Source organism: Lonchura striata, chromosome 1, assembly GCF_050655825.1.
Source record: "Lonchura striata isolate lonStrDom1 chromosome 1, ASM5065582v1, whole genome shotgun sequence".
Lineage (NCBI taxonomy): Eukaryota > Metazoa > Chordata > Aves > Passeriformes > Estrildidae > Lonchura > Lonchura striata.
This window is the reverse complement of record NC_140703.1, coordinates 31,289,781-31,308,154: the sequence shown is the minus strand read 5'-3', so window position 1 is coordinate 31,308,154 and position 18,374 is coordinate 31,289,781. Positions and strand designations below refer to the sequence as shown.

The window sequence follows — 18,374 nt, the reverse complement described above, 5'->3', positions numbered from 1 at the left end:
TGACTGTAATGTAGATTTGTCACATCCAAACCTTAGGTTCTATTTCTAGCACCGTACAGCAAGATTTAGTGAGATTTCTCAGATATTTCATCTGCAAAATGGGCAATTGATAATAGCTCTCATCAGGGGACAGATGACTAGTGCTGGTTATGAGCTTCACAGAAATATTTAGGGTTCATAATGTATAAACTAGGATTTGGACTTGTGGATGCCTGTTTACCACTGAATGTTTTGACTTACACAGCTGGGCACTTTCAAATTTTCTTTTCCTCTGTCATGTACATAAATATTTGTATATGATATTTACCAGGAGAAAAGGAATTGCCAGGGTAGCCTTGTCAAATTTATAATGCTGTGATGCTGCACGCTGTTTTGCAGAGGTGTGTATGTCCTCCTTCTTCCCCCCATCCCCCTGCCCATCCACAGTAATGCTTTGTGTGTTCTTCTCTTCCGAGTGTTAGGGACCCCTTTTTCATCCCTCTTGCATCACTGATATCCCAGCTCAGTGAATTCCAGTCTGTAAAAGATGTAAAACTGTCATTTCAGAATTTAATTATGCTGCTTTCCAAAATTACCGAACACTTACTTGTTTGTTCTCATACACAGAAAAGATAATTAGGAGCTCTTGAATCATTAGTCTGGGAACCCACAATATCTGGAAAGAGCTAAAATTACTTCTTTGCTTTAAATTTGTAGCACTGAATTACAATTTTCATTTTACCTCTAGCTCCTCTAGGTATGTTTGAGGTTTCCCAAGGCCAGAACAATCATTTAATTTAAATATAGCCTGGGCTTTCAGGAGCACTGCTGACATGCTGGATGCAGCTGGCCCCTGCCAGGGAAGCTCTCTGGCTCCCCTCATTGTTTCAGGTGGTGTGCTGGCCTCTCTGGAGCCACGGTCCTCACACAGCCAGCATCACTGTACTGCTGTCCATGTCCAGAGCCTCATCTCCACACAGCACACGGACAAACTCAGAGGAGGGACTTCCCAGCACTGGAGCCTGGAACAGGCCCTTGACACGAGCCAGCTGGTGCTGAAGCATTGAAGAGCTGGGGTTTCTCCTTTCTTCCTTTTTGGTGCCTTGCCAGTGAGGTAATTTCTGCCACCACCTCTTATTCTGCTGTTCTTTGATTTTCCAAATCTGGAAGTACCTCTAAGACTTGGCCAAGCTGGCTGGAAAATGAACTGAAGGAGAGCCAAAGGCTTCTTCAGGGGGGATGCCAAGGAAGGATGCTGACATGCATGAGGCAAAGGCTGTGGTTTGATGTGTTGCTCAGTGTCGGAATCTGAGGTATCGATGATTCCGAGATTGTAGAAAGTCTCTGTGTTTCTGCCCTGTTGCCAAAGAAGAAGCCATAATTTGTCTGTGCTGTTTTCAAGGTTGTTTATTCTTGCTTATCTCTAACATGTTCTGCTGCCCTGCCACAGGTCTGTCCTGCAGGGCAGCGTGTGGAGCTCTGCCCTCAGTGGGATGTTACAAACATTATATACCAGAAACTACCTGTGCTATATTTACAATAATGTGCCAATATCTGCCACCTACGTTGAACAGTGTGTCCCCAGCCTAAACCAACAGAAAAATGCCAACACTACAGTGAAACATGGAGGGCATGAAGAAGGAGAAAAAGGACAAGACACACCCAATTTCCTCCATCTTGTCCCCTTTGAACCCCTAATCTAGAATCCTAAAATTTTACTTTTGCACCCATGCCACACTTAATTATTACTCATATCAAACACTCAGAGCTTGTAATTCATCCTGTAAGATTGGAAACTCTTTTCCATGGACAGAGATCACAGACAGTGTCTCTGGGGGCTCTGTACAGGGGGGTTCCTGACCCCCTGCAAGGTTCCCAGGCTTTCCAGGGCAGCCAGAAGGAAGCTCTGGATTCCCACAGCTCAGAGGTGAGTGCACGTACAGACCCTGGGCTTCCTCCTAGGAGGCACTCACTTGGGAATACTCTCAGAAAGGAACCGGTCCAAAGCTGAGCATCTTAGAAGAATCTGGTACTCCAAGTCTACCCTCACTTTGAGAAGGGTGGATGGAAGCTACTTTCTCTGCAGCTTCATGAGGCTAATGAGCCATTCAAATGGACACTGAATGCTGCCCTTCCTCTCCCATCTCCCCCCACCCCCCACCCCCCCTTCCCATCCCCAAGATAAAAAGAAATTAGACGAGGCTGAAGTGCACAGCTTTTTCCCTTGTAGACCTTGGGAACATGGAAAGAAACACACAGGGTCATTTGGCTCTGAAGGCTGAGGGATGCGAGTGCTCTGCTGCAGAGCCTGCGGGGAGCATGAGTCACATGGATCGCCTCGGCAGATCCGGGCTGACAGCATCCACCGAATCACCGCCTCACGCTGCACTCAAAGGGCACAAATAAACTGGGAGCAGGAGGGGCTTGGGGAGCTAGCGCTGTGGGACGGGGTTATTTCAGCCTGTGTGTTTAGCTCAGCAGAAACACTGCCTACGGGGCAGGACATCCTCAGCTGTGTCCAGCCTCCTCCCTCCGCTGGAGCAAGGAGGTCTGTGGATCCTGACTGAGGACCATGCATTGGAGGTGGGTCCAAAGGACTGAAGCATGTGCTTTTCCCTTCTACAGCCCAGAAACATGGGGAACTGTAGTACCAGAAAGACTGATGCAATAGGAAAAATCAGCACTTCACATATTTTTCCAAATTCATACTTTCTGTGGTCTTTCCACATCACTACACAGAGCTCTTGCTGACATTGTCATTTTGTAAGTATTGCCATGTATGCCATCGTCTCAGGGCTACTCTGATGAGCTGTCACCACAGGATAAATAAGTCTGTCATTGTGTTTGCTGCTTTGCAGAGTTTATTGATGTGGTTTATGTCATGCAGAGGCATTAATTCCATTGTATAACGTAGATACACCCTCGTCACACCTAGCAAAGGGAGAAGTCCTCAGCACTTCCTGTGAAGGAGGACCAGGATACATGGAAGACAGCCTGTAAAGTCCTGGCTTGGGCAAGATATAGCTACATTCCATTCCAGCTGGGGACTCATCTACTTTGACATGTTCTGTGCAAGCTTGTTCGTATCTGGGTTGAATCTCTACCTCTGTGCTGCCTTGAAGCCCACACTGAAGCTTTCAGTATTGCACTCAAATGGAAAACAAAGCCCAACTAGGACTCACTCTGTGGATGACTTTTCTCTCAACCAGGGCAGTCTGTGTATCTAGGGAACAAAGGAAGAAAATGAAAAGACACAGGCAGGAGAGCTGCCAAAAAAGAGAGATTTATAAGATTAGAGTCTACAGTGATTTGTGCTTGCAGGTGAACTTCAAGTGGAGTAGGGTAGGGTCACAACTTTTGAGATCAGGAAACCCACTGAAGAATTGTGTAGTGTTGGGGAAGGCCTATCATTTTTGTTGCACTCATGCAGATGGGAGAACTGGAAGCTGTGCATCTGTGGATGCAGCTGTGTGCTTACAGACACCCCAGTGGCACCATCACATCTGCTGCCACGCTAACCAGGCCACTGGGAGCAGATAGAAGGACTTTCTGCATCGATGGTGGGGATGTGAGCCTGAGTGCTCTTGCAGGTGGGTCTCAGCTGTGCTTGGGGACAGAACCTTTGGTCACTTGTGAGGACTCAGCCTGTGGAAGACAGGAGAGCTGCATCCTGGCTTTGACAGCTGTCAGGCAGCTCAAGCACCTCTGTGTTCTCCAAGCCACTGCTGCTGGCATTGTCTGCTACCCCATGCATTTTATCCTGGACAGGCCAGGTTTGATGGACCCTGTGCTTAGAAGAAATTAACTCTACGCTGGCTAAAACTGGGACACAAGGTTTTTAATGAGCCCTGTTAGCTTAGTGGTTTTTTGTCAGGCTGATTCTCTTGCTGAAAAAGTCAAGGCTGGTGTTTTGTGGTAAAGAGGTGGTTGGCTCAGCTGTCAGAACCTCAGGTGAGCCTCTGAACTGCTGGAGATGGCTGCAGTGCTAAAGGAGCTCCCAACAGATGTTCACCCAGCCTGATTTTTTGTCCCATCCAGGTATCAGATGGTACAGGGTAATCCCTCTGCTCTAGATACCTGTGTGAGTGAAAAAAGGAGCTGACTTGGGTACTCAAGCAGTTATTTAAGGTGAAGAGTCTGGACTGCAGAAACAGGAGTAGCTTTTTGTTTGGGAGGACTGTGCCAAGCAGTTTGGCATGACCATTACGACCACCACTGACTTTGCGCTCATTTTCCCACATACAGCTCCTAAAATGGACCTGTTCTTAAGCCATGAGGATGCCTTGTTTAGCAGATTGATGAGTCACAACTGGCTCCCAAGGTGTGCTGGCAGTTCAGGGACAGGACAGGAGCAGGAGGAGCAATTCGTGCACTAGGATACAGACCAAGGCTTTTCCAAAATGAATGTAGTCATGTGCATGCAAGCACAAGGTATGGGAAGGAAAGCGGTGTTAGTGACAAGCTTTGTCACTCCTGTTTGAGTGAGGATGAGGGTGGAGGAGCAGCCCTGACACCAGTGGGGGCCCACACCTGCTGCCACAGCTGCCTGGGGCTGGTCCCCACTCCAGGGCTTGTGGGCTGGAGCATTTCCCCGGCTCACAGGTGCTGCCTGTGCCGTTGTAGCTGCCTGTCTGTCTGTCAGTAACAGCGTGGTGCTAGCATCACTGCCACACAGAAAACCCCTCCTCCAGCAGCAGCCATCCCACCGAGGGTCTTCACCACAGCCCAGTGCCCCTCTGTGCCTGTCCCCAGCAAGGCCAGCGCAGACAAACAAACCAGGACTGCAGCCAGTGACAGCTGTGGAACCTCAAGGCCTTTTTGACCTGCCACTAGCAGACAGACAGTAGAGTAACTTCTATAAACACAAGACTTCTGTGTACATATTTTAACAGCATTTTTCGTTCAGGACATTCTGTCATCTCTGCAACATGCTTTTAGTTCCATCTGAAATTTCCTGGGCTTTTCACTCCCTCTTCTCATCTCCTTGAGCCAAAAAAAAGGGGGTCATTTGGTGAGAAACATTTTCAGTGGTTTTCTCAGAAGCATCTGCTTTCTGCACTCTGTGGGACTAGGCAGTTCAAGGCTGGTTTGTTCTCCTAGGAATTACTTTCTCACACAATTCCCAAACTTACCTGATCAACATTCAGAACTTCTTCGGGTTCTGACTTCCAGAATCTATTGGTATCCTGGGCTATCCTCCTGATAAAATTAGTTCTGAATTATCCCACTGATTGTGCTGGTTTTGCTTGTTTGTTAGCTTGTTATGGGAGAGGTGAAAGCTACAGGCTGAGGGATAGATATGGGGGATCAGATATGTAGGTCTAGGGGTAAATATGTAGGGCACAGACTGCCCAAATGAGCATGGACAGGCAGATTTCACAGACAGCAAAGAGCTGGTGCATTAAGGAAGGCTCGTGGCCGCCACGGAGGCTGGAGATAGTGAGAATCATTTCACATCCTAGCAGGAAAGAAAGAAATGTGAATTTGAACCAGACAAGAGTGCCTCAGAAAAAATGTAGTCCAGCTTGCAAGAAATAACTCCCAACCCCAAAGTAATTTATTGTCACTCAGGCAGATAAAAGAAGTGCATAAAATTGGTTCTGCAAGAAGGTCAAATTAAGTACATGAACAAAATACAAGCATATTATCTATGTATGTGTGTATATACACATATCTTCTGCTCAGCATCTCTCATTATAGAACTGAGGATCAATCATAACCCCTCAGGGTTTCTTGTCTGGTCCATTGGCTCCTAGCCAGACAACCTCCCTCCATGGCATTAGACTGGGGGAATGATGAAGGAATAAAGAATTACATTAAAACAGGAGAATGGGAGATGGATTCACTGAGCACTATGGGCTGCCAGGTGGTTAGGTACAGGCACAGACTTCATCAGTCCTTGTGATGTCAGTACTGCAGTATTACTTTCTCAGCCGGCTGCAAGAGAAAAGTACTACATGAGTACCACCCCTCACTTTTTTTTTTTTTTTTTTGCATAGAGAATGACTGCCTGCCTCTGTAGCTGAGGATGCAAACAGTTACTTGAGCATCCACACGGCTGCAGTTTAGGTTTCAGTTACACTGAGCTGCTTACTTGGCAAAGAGAGTTAGAGAACAACTGCATCAGCACTTGTACTGCACAGATTTATCTAGATTTTGATGTATCTGTACAGACTTTGTCCTCTCTTTATGGGGATTATTTTTTAACCTTGATAAAATGTAGGTGAAAACAAGGTGAATTCTTTGACACATGTTATGCTCTTCATCACATATACATCCCAGCTGTGATGCAGTATTTCCAATAAACATTCTCACTGAATTCTTGGTGGCAGTGAGAAAAAATTAGATGAAACTAACACAGTTTGCCAATGTCACTGGTGAAATGAAGCAGAAGTCCGGTTCTGTACCCAAACATTCATCGAACTTGTTCGTGCAACCATTTATACTTCCCTCTGCTCTCCACTCCCAGTGACAGAATGGCTGTCAGTGTTTCCAACAGCTGCTTCTGATGCCTGATACCATATAAGCTTAAAGACATGGAAAAGGGCAGCTTCTCTGCTGAGAAATCCTTGCTCCCATGAAAAGGGTCATGACACAATGGTGTATTTCACATCACCCGAGGCCTTTAGGAAAGGGTACAAATCAGACTGTTCTGTGATTTTTTTTTCCTCCCCTTTTGTTACTCCTGGGAGGTTATTGGCAGTTTTCACCAAATACAGCAATGCTCTAGCAGAGCTGGAATTAAATTATAGACATAATAGATTTTTAAAATTTAGGTTTCATCCTTGTGCTTGTTTGTGTGCCTTCCACCTCCACAACCTTGATATCCAGATCTCAGATTCACTGTGGACCCTACCAAAGGACTTTGGAACTCCTGCTTGGGTTGGGCTAGCATCTCTCAACACTAAGATAATTTGAGTAAAACAACTCTGCTCAAAAGTTTCCCGCACAGTGCTACCATGGGAGTGGGATTTTGCATAGCTCATAACTCTTAAGCAGGATTTAACATGAGTAAGAGCTGAAAATGCTGAAATGCAGCTGCACTGTTTCACCAAAGAGGCTCAAGTTCAATTTCTTCCCACCAGTTATCCAGCCCCTCTCTCTTGAAAACAGTCTTTGCCCATTCTGGGTGCCCTCATCGCCACTTACTGTTGGCACTGACATGTCTTGTTTTCCAGCAAGTATTGTCTTGCTTGTGCCATCCTTTTTGTCCGTTGCTGCCAGGAGAGAAGGGACAAAAAATAATTGGATATTTTTATGCTTCAAATGCTTTCCTGTGAAGTGGTAGTAAAGTGCTGTCTGACATCTGCAGATTGCCCATCTCAAAAACTTGCCTTGAGTCTAAGGATTGACCCTTTGTCTGTTCTGCCCTGCACCCAAACAGGAAATCTGACTCCTCCTGTGGTTTGGAGAGTCAATAATCTCTGCACCTTTCACAGGGACCGTGGTACTCACCCTTCTCCGCTGCCAGCTTATACCACTGATGATGCACAAGCACCCAAGGGCAAACGCCAATAAGCTGCCTCCAATGCTTGCTCCAATTCTCACATATTTAATCCAAACAGAAGCGTCCTCTGTGGGAGGATATAAGTATTTAGACACAGAAACAAATAGAATTCTATAGCTTTAGGGTTGGGACAGGGATGCGATGCTAATTTCCATACCCACGTGGTAATGAAAGCTGATCTTTTTGTCACTGCCTTCTATGAGGTGACAGCTCCACAGCCCTGCAGCACTGATGTTCACCTCCAACTTTACTTCACGCTGCTTTGAGTTCTTCATGTCCATCTCAGTGCCATTCACACGTTCCCAGCGCAAGTAGGCATTGGGTGGGAGCTGTCCAGAGACCTGGCAGGTCAGGGTCATGTTGGCTCCTCTGGAGAGTGGCCCAGCAGGGTTAGCTGAGACTGTAAAGGCAAGAAAAGGACATGTGAGTGAGGGGATGGGAAAATGGGTCCATCAATGCTTTTGGGGCTTGCAGATTTCTGTAGCTCCTGCTCTTCATGACCAACTTCTCTTCCTCTCACCTTTCATCACCACCAGCTCTATCTTGCTCTGTGAATATCTTCCTTGGTACTCCAGCTGGCACTGGTACTGGCCAGAATGGTTGAAATGGACTTTGGGGAGCTTCACTTCTATGGTACCTTCAGGTTTTCTTTCAGGTATCTCAAACAGAAAGTTGTTGCTTTTTTTAGTCTCATGCAGCTGTCCTTGTGCTGTGACATTGAAATCAAGCAGTTTATGAGATTTTGCACTTTCCTGTTGTTTCCAATTCAGCTGTCCTGTGAAACCTTCTTTCCATTTTATATTCTGGGAGTTCAGATGCCATGACAAGACGACAGTGCTATCAACAGTTGCATACTTTCTTTCCAAATCTGGATTCTGAAAACCTGAATTTAGAAGAGACAAGGAATACAGAGGCAGGAAAAGACATGGTTATTCTTCCCCATGTCTACCCTTGATCCAGAGTGAGGCACACTGCACACAGTTTAAAAAGGACTTGGAGAAAGCCATGACATCCTCCAGGAAGGTTAAACAGAGGGAGAATAAGACAGCAGAAAGATCCGAAGCTCCCAAGCACAGCAGAGCTGAGAAGAACAGACCCCAAGGAAAGAAGAATCTTCCCCTTACCAAGCCTGGAGAGAAAAATGAATGCAAGAGTGGAACAGAGTTCAAGCAGCAGAACAATCACCAAGCTGCATTGTTGGAAGCCCTGAGAAGTCAACCCTGGAACACCAGGGCTTGGAATGTGGAGATTAAAAGTTAAACTCATGAGCTGAAGGGAACACTGGTTCCCAAGCCTGTGTGTGAGTTCCATTTTTGTTGTCACATACCTAATACATTCACAGCAAAGGAGATGTTCCGATTAATCAATGGAGAGTCTGAATGGACCTGACACACCCAGGTCCCGCTGTCCATAATCTCCAGTTTCTTTAATTTCACTATGTATTTTTGACGGCTCTTGCTTTTTATTTCTGGTATTATTCTGTTATTGTCACTGTCAAACAATACAATGCTGAGATCAGGAAGAGGACTGGATGAATTTTGAATTAAAATCAGTTCAGGGACTTCATTCTGCAGAAAATGCCCATCCAAAGAGATTGTCACTGTAAAAAGAAAATGCACAGCCAGTAAGTCAGTTCCTCTTCCTGCAAGAGAGAGACAAGTGTTACAGCAAAGAGAACCTGGAGATGCTGTGCTCTGGACATGGAGGAGAAATGAACTGTGATAGCCTGGGACAGAAGAAATGCAGCTGGATAAAGAATCCCAGCAGAGAGGTCTCCCCAAGCTCTATGGTTCCCTCCCCTCTTGATGACTAAAAGCCCTCCACTCACTCACATTTAAAGATGTGCAGTGAGGTGTGGACTTTGTGAGTGCCGTATTCACAGGTGTAGATGCCGGCGTCGGAGAGCTTCAGATTCCACACGCACAGTTGCTTATATTGCATCTTGATGTTAGCTCGGCCAGTAATGAAAGATGGTTCTTTTGAAAAAATAGGATTGGTTAGGAGGGAAGAGGTTTCTCAGCTGTGTCAAGGGAGAAGAGGTAATGAATCCTTACTTTTCCAATATCTAGTATTCTTTTCCATACGCCATAGAAGAGTATCAGAGTACTTCCAGCTCACAACTGTGGCATCCTGAAATAATTGTGAATCAGAAGGTATGCCTGTGCAGTTCAGGGTCACCTCTCCTCCTGTAAGTCCAGTCTGGAATTCATTTTGCTGAGCCATACTGGAGATCAGGCCTGAAAGCCAATACCGACCAAAAAAAGGCGTAAATTCACTTTCTTAAGGACGGCTCAGTGAAGACTTCCCAGCCCTCCAAAAATATGGTGATATTTCTCCCTTTCCCAGACACTGAAATTATCCTCAATTTCTGAATTTGTCACTCCTTTATATCATCAATCAAGCAATCAGTCAATTGCTTGATTACTCTTTTATTACCTGGTTATACTCTTTCATATATATTCAGAAAAAAAGGAAAATACCAGTAGTTATGGTGGACTGACCATCATTCATAATTTTGAAATATCAACTTTATTGAAACAACATTTTCCCACTGGATAAGACTTAGTTATTCTACTGGTAGCAAATGTCAATCCTCCTTCACTCCCCACTCAACACTTGATGCAACACTGACAAATTTGCTCACACCTTCTTCCAGTTTTTGCATGGACAAAGACTGAAAACACAGCAAAATGAAGAAATAAAGTGAAAAAGAAAGAAAGAATGCTTATCTAATGTCAGTTCCTGTTCTTGGGAGGAGGGATATGTGACAGTAAAAGAAATAGGATGTATAAGGTTGAAAAAACATTAGGAGTGTTTTTTTTGGGAGAATAATTTCCTTTCTTTCACTGTAAGGAAGGTTTCTGCAGATTTTAAGAAGGAGATGGAGTTGCCAGAGGTAAGATTGGGAATCACAGGGTTGTGATCTCCTGCCTCATTGTTGGTAAGCTCTCAGAGATGTCTAACCTGCAAATCCCCCAGGTGACCTGAGTACTGATGAGCTGTAGAAGTGTAAAATGAAAAGTTTAATGTAGGGTTTGTCAGAAGTTACATCACTCTAAGAGGTAACCTGCAACAGTACCCATACAGGTTTTAAATAATTGCACATTGGACTACAGAAGTTTATGATTTTGTCTTTAATTGTGAAATTAGAAATGTTATTAATAGGAGTTGGTATCTTTTGCTTTTTATTTGCTTCTAGAATGCACAAAAGATTTCCAGTCTTTTCTCTGTGACCAGAGGAATCAAAGCTGAGTATCTGAGAAATGCTGGCTTGGCCTTATTCGTTTTCTTGCCTTTCTTGGAAAATGAACACTAAAAAATCTACCAAAGCTTATAACATTAGCAGTCAAGCTAAGCAAGCCAGTAGCATTCCATTTTCCAGGGCAGATCTGTGATGACATTACGAAGATCACATCACAGATGTGGTTACGCATCACAGATATGTTTTTGCCCAGACAGCTGGAGGCAATGTGGAGGGCATATTTTCCACTCTGCTTGGTTCTCACAGGACCCCCACTCCTGCATCTCTGTGGGGCAGCTCCCCAAACCCTGGTTTTGGCTGGCAGGCTCAGCAGGCTGGCTGGGAACCACCTGAATCCCAAAGCTAAACCGTGTGAGGAAATTTGTACAACACATCAGAAAGAGCCTAGAAATGCACTGAGGGTTGTGAGGCCTGTGAAAAGGCTGTGAGAACCATGAGGGTTTGTTGAGCCCAGGACTCACCCAGATGCAGAAGCAGGAAGGCAGCAGGCATGCAGCTCAGGGCTGTGCCGCACGGCTCCATCGCTGGGGAACGCTCCTCCCGTCCACGGAGAGCAGGGCTGGAAAGGCTATCACTGTCAAGGGATCTTATCCTGGAAGACCCAAATGCTCTGTTAACATGTTTGATTATTCAGACCTCAATGGATGGGACTTGTGTTCCCAATCAGCTCCCACCATCGTTCAGCACAACAAAATAGAAGCTTATTGGGAAAGTCACCAGAGCCCTTTGTTTCAGCGAAGAATCCATCTGCAGCGTGCCCCTGGAGTTTGGTAATAAACATTTCATTTTACTCATCCCTAGGTTTCTGGCATTCATCAGGCAGCAGCTGTTTATACTGCCAAGACTTCTGTGCTTTTTTACTTCTCTATGGTGGGTTATCATCACTCTTGCAGAGATTAAAGCTAAACACATACAGGGCTGCATTAGCAAGAGCACAGCCAGCACGGCTGGAAGCAGAGTGAAGTAATTATTTCTCTCTATTTGGCACACCTGAGGTCTCATCTAGGATACAGGGTACTGTTTTGGGCCCCCAGTACAAGAATGATGCCAACAAACTGTATGGAGTTCAGTGGAGGGCTAGTGAGATGGTGAGGAAGTTGGAGCACCTGACATACAGGGAGAGGCAGAAAACTGGGCTTGATAGGGAGAAGGGAGCCAAAGTGAGATCTAATTTCAGTTTCCCATTATCTAATGGATATTACCTAGAAGAATAAGCCACATTCTTCTCAGATGTGCACAGGGGAGGAACAGGAGGCAGCAGCCATATGTTGAGCAGGGAAATGTTGACTAGATAGAAGGAAAACTTTCTTCCCACTGAAGGTGGTTCAGCAACGGAGTAGATGCCAAGAGACGCCAGGCAATCTCCACCATTGGAGACACTCTGGAGTTGCCTTGTCAAGCCCTGAGCAACAGGTTGTAGTTTTAGAGTCAACTCAGGTCTGAGTAGAATTAACTGGAGACCTCCCAATGTCTCTTGCCATCTAAATATTTCTATATATTTGTGCTTCTACCATTACAACCATCTTTAGGCTGTTATTAATATTTTTCTTCAGCTTTGGTTGTTTTTTTTTGGTGTGTTTTTTTTTTTTTTTTTTTTTTTTTTTTTTTTTTTAACTTCTTACCTTACCTTAAAAAATCTCAATAACCAGCAAGTCTGATGTTGGAAAGATATGTTTGAATTCTTAAGATTATTCAATGAAAAGTATATGGAAAAGGGAGGAATGTGGTCCAAAAGAAGAAGTTGCATTAATGGTAGCAAAACCTTAAGTGGGAACTGGAAGCTAATGGTCATATCAAGGTGAGTTACCAAATTAGATGTAGTTTCTGACTCTAGCAAAAACCAAGTGCTGGTAAACAGCTGCAGCGGGGTGGGGTGACAAGGTGAAGGGGACCATGGCTGCTGATGCAAGGACATTTCTGATCTCTCCATCCCTAAACCAAGGCATATATCACAGAAGGGAAGCCAAGCAGCTTAAAAGCTCTGGGGAATGAGCAAACCAGCGAGGTGACCTCACTCCTCTGAGAGCAGGCAGTCCCCATGTCAGGCATGTGGCAGACTGAAGGCTGGAGTCTTAATGGGATTAAACTCAAAAGAAACACATGAATAATTTTCTACAATATTTATATGTATGATGTGCAATATTAAGTGTAATATATTCTATTAGAGGATAATTTAATACTGAAATTAATTTAATGATCAGAGCATGTGAAGCTATCAAAGAGTAGATGAAAACATCAGCACTACATTTAAATGGAGATCAGGTCAGCACAACATCTGACATCCAGACCAATGTACAGACATGCAGAGATGAAAAATATGTGTGCAAAAGCAAGACAGCAGCCATATGCACCATCAGAAGAGAAACAGGTGGCAAAGACACAGTCAGAGGAGACTTGTGGCTTGCCTCGTGCAAAACAAAAAACCCACCCCAGGTCAGGAAATATTTGCATGAGCTGTTTTCTGTGAAAATTGTAAAACAAAGGAGCAAGTACAGATGATTGGAGATCACTCCTAACAAGATGCAGAGGCAGTAATGAAGCAGTTTGCTGGGTTAAGCTGCAGAATAAAGAAAGGGGCACTAACAAGGCATCTGTATGCATCTCACTCTGAAGGAACATCGATAACTGAGAACTGGCACAGGGCCCTGGGTAAGATCCATTCCTAAGGTGACAGGAGAAACCTCATCCCTGCTGTGAAATCTCACATCACCTGTTCCTGTGGGGCGAAGAAGTCAGCCCCCACTCTAAAGTAATATCTGTGAATTAACAGTTCAGTGATGGGTTTCAAATTTTTGAAGTCATTAAACTTTATATAAAACCTAAAGGTAATGGAACAAGTAAAAATTAATGAAATCGCTGAGTCACACCTCATAATTTTGTTTTGACTGGGAATCTCTATTCTCCTGTCATATGGCTTCAGTTTATTCTTTGCCTTCTTGCTTCCTGGTTATTGAAAAAACCACACAACCAGAGCACTGTGGGACTGGTGAACTGCTGACCTTGTGCACCTTGGTAGATGCAGATTGATGCATCTTTGTTCTTCTGTTTCTTCTCTTGGTTTCACATCTTCTGCATTCCCACTTTGTTCACACTAATCTTTGTATTTCTGTGGCAGATCTCCACAGTGCGATGTTACCACCTACATGTTACAAATCAGTGGGGAAAATGGGTTGCCTTCAGCTAGGATTTCTTTTACACACTTTCCCTCTCTCCCTGTTTATTTCTACTTCTCATGCATGCCACTTCCTATTCTCCCCTGCCTTCCTATCTCCTTCTGGATCCCTCCAGGCCAGATCACAGGCAAGGCTGCTCCGGATCTCAGTGTGCAAGGCTCTGCTGTGTTAACCGAGCAAGCTGCTCTCATTAGCGGATGCTCGTAGCAGACCCACAGCCTCCTTACAGGCAGCCCAGCTGCATCCTACGGTGGTACTCATAAATTAAGCGGTGTCACAGAATGTCCCCAGGCACTGGAACATACTCATCAGTCCTGTTAAATTGCTAGTACATTTCCTGACACATTTTTGGCCGGGGACAACTCTCGCTGTCCCGAGCAACTCTTGGGATGCATTTAGGTGTTAGCATGGGCCAGGGACCTCTCCCATTAGGTGGCTGGCATGTGGCCAGTTCATTTTGGAGGTTAAGTGAGTTTAATAGCCCAGACCATCTCATGCCAGCTGGCCTCTGTGCCAGAAACAGTCCAGGCATACTTGATTTATTAGCACATCTAGCAACAGAGGAGCAGGGCTCCCTCCCAAGTGAACATTGATTTCCTTTTCATTTTAACTTCCCCCTCTTATTAAACTGGTTTAATTTCCTTCTTGACTTATTTTAATGATCCTTGCCTCTCTGAGGGATAGGAAAAGGAGAGCTGAGGTAGTGAGTGGGCTTGCTTCAGAGAATGATGCCTGCAGGACCAAGTCATGCCTGGAGAACATCTGCTTGAGAGCAGGGCTGGCAGCCCCTCAGTCCCTCCAGTACCAAACCCCAGTGGGTGATGGCTACAGAGACCTCTCCACAAGCTGGCACTTCCATGGCACAGGAGGAAACTTAAATTTATAAAAACCCCAACAAATAAAAACTCGGCAACCACTCCTGATGCAGAGCAGGCCATCTCCTTTTCTCGGTGCGTTCCTGTGCCTCTTCCTTGCAGTGTGGTTTTGGTTTCTCCTCTCGCTCTTGTTTGTGGCTGTGCTTTTGATCTGGCAGCAGCTCGTTCTGTCGGGGTGGGGGGGCCCCCCAGCCCTCCCTCCCCACGGGGGCTCCACACCTCAGTTTCCGCTGCGGCATTTCCCCTTCTGCCTGCCAGGCCGGGGCTCAGGGATGCAGCTGCGGCTCGCCCTGCTCGAGAGTTAGGCTCAGCTCTGGGGCTCTGGGCTAAAGGGGTTCACCTCTCTTCTTCTCGGCTGAAAAATCTGAAACAAATCTGTTGGCTCTTTTACCAAATAGTGGTTTCTTTGAATTTATTCCTTAATGTTAAAGCGAATGTCAGGTGAGCAGCAGGCAGGGCAAGAGATGAAATGCAATGAAAATAGCCAGCAGAGAGCAAAGTTATGACAGCAGTGAGTCATTTCATGATCTCTGCTGTCCCCCTGGACTGTTTGATCCTCCCTCCATTTCCTCCTGAGCATCTCTGCTCACCCAAGAGCAGGTGTCACCCTCCCATTGGAGCTCCTGGGAGAGGGATGTACTGGAGCAGGATCCATGGGGTTACACAGGTGAAAGCAGCTGATCCTCCCTGGGAGAGGTCCCACCATCAGGACAAGGAGGGTGGTGATGTCACTGTGTCAGCACCAGCTGAGCTCCCCTCAGCCATGAACTACCCCATGCCCAGTCACATGCCTGTAACCACGTGGAGGTCACAAGAAGTGGCTCCATCTCCACAGCCCAGGCTGCTCCCTTCTGTCCTAAGGGGAAGCCGAGAGTTGCCTTTCTAAAGCCACCGGAGGCTGTGACTAATAAAAGCACTGTGATGCACTCTGAAATCAGCTCCTCCACCAGCCTTCCAAGCCATGTATGTGCTTGGGATGACATTTGGGTATCATCCCTCCTTAATTTTGCTCTGGTGAATACAGGGTCCCCACATGAGGCTGTGGCAGATCAGGCGGGCACCGTCTCTGGGTGCTTGAGAGCCGCTCGTGGGGATGAGGTGGATGCCCAGTTTGGATGAGCCGAGCCCTGCTGTGCTGCAGGCAGACATGTTTGTGAGACACTGAGGAGGACAAAGGAAAAGTCGGGGAGACCTCACCACAGCCTTTCAGTACTTAAAAGGATCTTGCAAAAAAGATGAAGAGCAACTTTTTAGATAGTCAGATAGTGATAAGAGAAGAAGGAACGGTTTTAAACTGAAAGAGTGTTGGTTTAGATCAAATGTTAGGAAGAAATCTTTTACTCAGAGACCGATGAGGCACTGCAACAGGTTGCCCAGATGGCTGCTCCATCCCTGGAAGTGTTCAAGGCCAGGCTGGAAGGGGCTTTGGGTGACCTGGTCTAGTGGAAGGTGTCCTTGCCTGTGGCAGGGGTGTTGGAATGAGCTGTTTTCTAAAAGTCCCTTCCAACCCAAACCATTCTGTGATCCTATGACTCTAACCTTCACCAGGGACTGTTGAGTTCATAGTGGAGAGCACTGAGCAGGAACCTGAACTCAACCCTCATGTGGAGGAATATCTGAGGTGGCTGATGGAGGCTGAGTAGGATACGCCACCTGAAAGTTGAAAAATTCAACCCAGAAATGAAATTCCTGCTTTCAGCAGCACAGCAGCCCATGTAAGGGGAAAACAAATCCTTTTTATGTTGTCCTGAAATTGCAAGGATCCCTCTTTTTCCAAGAAATCCTGCTCACTCAGCCCTGAGCTAATGGATCAGGCAGTATTGGCAGCTAGTGTCAGGCAGTGAGCCAGTCAGCCTGGATTAGCAGAACAGACCCCTCCAGTCTCGGCACGTACAGATGTAAATAGACATCCTTACTTAGCTAGAGACTGGCATCTTCTTATTTTTGCAGGCTTTTTTTAGAATAAAGTTCCCCTTCCTGCAGGGTACGTGGAGAAGGTGATAGCAAGTGGCAGCTGGTAGAGGGCTGCTTCCCAATACATTTGCAGCCCTTGGGGATATGCAGTCACCAGTGACAGGCCCTCATATAGGACATATTTCCCTATATATGGGTTTAAAAGATCCATGAGATCCCCAGGCTCTGAGGCAAGTTGAGCTTTTTGTAACACCCTTTTTTCATGCCCCTTTCATAGGAAATTCCAGGGAAACAGTTTTTAGTTAAAATTAAAAGGCTTGGAGAATTGCACAGCCAAAAGTATTATCAAGTCAAAGGTTTAAGATAGTTTTACAGCAGGCCTTTAAGCGGGACAAAACCAATCCATTTGTGCTGAAACAGCAACTTGAGTGGAGTAATAAAGTTCATAGCATTAAAAAACCCGAAAACATGCTGGCCTCTTAGCAGAAGAAAGAGTTTCCTTACCTCTTTTCTCTCAGCCTCTGTGCTTCTGTCTCCTTGTGTTTGTCACCTGCCGTAATTGATCTCACCCAACTACAGCTGAAACAAAAGAAGAATGAAGTTGATGTTCAGCGAGCAGATGTAGGGTTGGCCTTGATGTCTCCTCCTCTCCAGCCGCTGCCACAGCAAGGTCTTGCTGCCCGTCCAGGTTCTGCTGACATCCGCCAACGTCTCTAGATGGTGATTTTCCAAAGGCACGTGATTTCAGCTCTGGGTGTGAACAGAAATGGACCTGAGCGGAAGGCGATGCATGGCAGCGCTGGGGAGAGTGAGTGTGCGAAACAGAGAGAGCCGATCGGCACGGGGCAGCCGATGGAGCCCGTGACGGGCTGAAACTTCAGCATGGGTGGCTGGCAGCTGGCTCTGCTCCTCTGGGGAGGACAGCTCACCAACTAGCAGGTTAGCTGGGCACATCCAGACCCAGCCCACGCCTCCCGCACTCTCTAAGAGCAATCTGAGCTCCGTTTCCCAGCCTGTCTCCTGCACCACCACTAAGAGGAGGCACCTCTGAGGAGCTGACCCCAGCCCCACCTTTCTCTGCAGTATTATTTCTGAGATTTAGGGTGAGATGAGAGATTATTTTCTTTATAGCAGTGGTGGCTTTTCCTTGGCTGTCGGCCAGCACCCACCCAGCTGCTCTCTCATTCCCCCTCCTCAGCAAGGCAGAGGGAGAAGATGTGAAAAACCCTCTCAGGTCAGGATAAGGACAAGGAGATCTCTCCCCGACTACCATCATGGGCAAAACTGACTTAACTTGGGGAAAGTTTAATTTAATTTATGGCCAATCAAAAACAAATAAATACATAACATAGTGATAATTTTTTTAAAACCCCAACAACTTTAAAAAGCTTCTCTCACCTCTGTTTTCTCCTCAGGCTGAACTTCACACCTGACTCTTCTATCCCTCCCTCCTCCCCCAAAGTGTCACAGGGGACAGGTCATCGGAGTCATTGTCAGTTCATGGCACTTCATCTCTGCTGCTTCTTCCTGCTTATGCTGTTCCTCTGTTGCACTGTGGGGTCCTTCAAGAAATGCTCTGATATGGATTCCTCCCATGGACTGCAGTTTTTTATGCTCATCTTGACTTTTTTACAGTGAAAACAATCAGTCACCAGAACAACTTC

The 18,374-nt window shown here is 46.0% G+C and overlaps 1 protein-coding gene across 2 annotated transcripts; it reads right to left on the bottom strand.

Annotated features, from left to right (window-relative positions):
- Positions 1-5,518: 5,518 nt before the first annotated feature.
- CD4 (CD4 molecule) lies at positions 5,519-17,899 on the bottom strand. Of its 2 annotated transcripts, XM_031503730.3 has the most exons (10): positions 17,215-17,881; positions 11,210-11,340; positions 9,541-9,723; positions 9,319-9,462; positions 8,814-9,086; positions 8,007-8,369; positions 7,644-7,886; positions 7,435-7,553; positions 7,129-7,196; positions 5,519-5,916 (listed from the first exon to the last, which is right to left on the bottom strand). In XM_031503730.3, the coding sequence occupies exons 2-10, from the start codon at positions 11,268-11,270 to the stop codon at positions 5,901-5,903; spliced, it is 1,470 nt and encodes a 489-aa protein (XP_031359590.3). In that variant the 5' UTR covers positions 11,271-11,340; positions 17,215-17,881; the 3' UTR covers positions 5,519-5,900. The 2 variants fall into 2 exon arrangements, with proteins under 2 accessions (XP_031359590.3, XP_085429129.1); XM_085573003.1 differs by lacking the exon at positions 5,519-5,916 and having other exon boundaries at positions 5,936-7,553; positions 17,215-17,899.
- Positions 17,900-18,374: the final 475 nt, after the last annotated feature.

Bases quoted from the DNA above. Each gene is read 5' to 3' on its own strand.
- CD4 (XM_085573003.1), bottom strand. From the start codon at position 11,270: ATGGAGCCGTGCGGCACAGCCCTGAGCTGCATGCCTGCTGCCTTCCTG. The intron at 9,724-11,209 runs GTGAGTCCTGGG...ATTGGCTTTCAG, and splicing joins CTTCCTGCTTCTGCATCTGG to GCCTGATCTCCAGTATGGCT. The intron at 9,463-9,540 runs GTAAGGATTCAT...TTTTTTCAAAAG, and splicing joins GAATACTAGATATTGGAAAA to AACCATCTTTCATTACTGGC.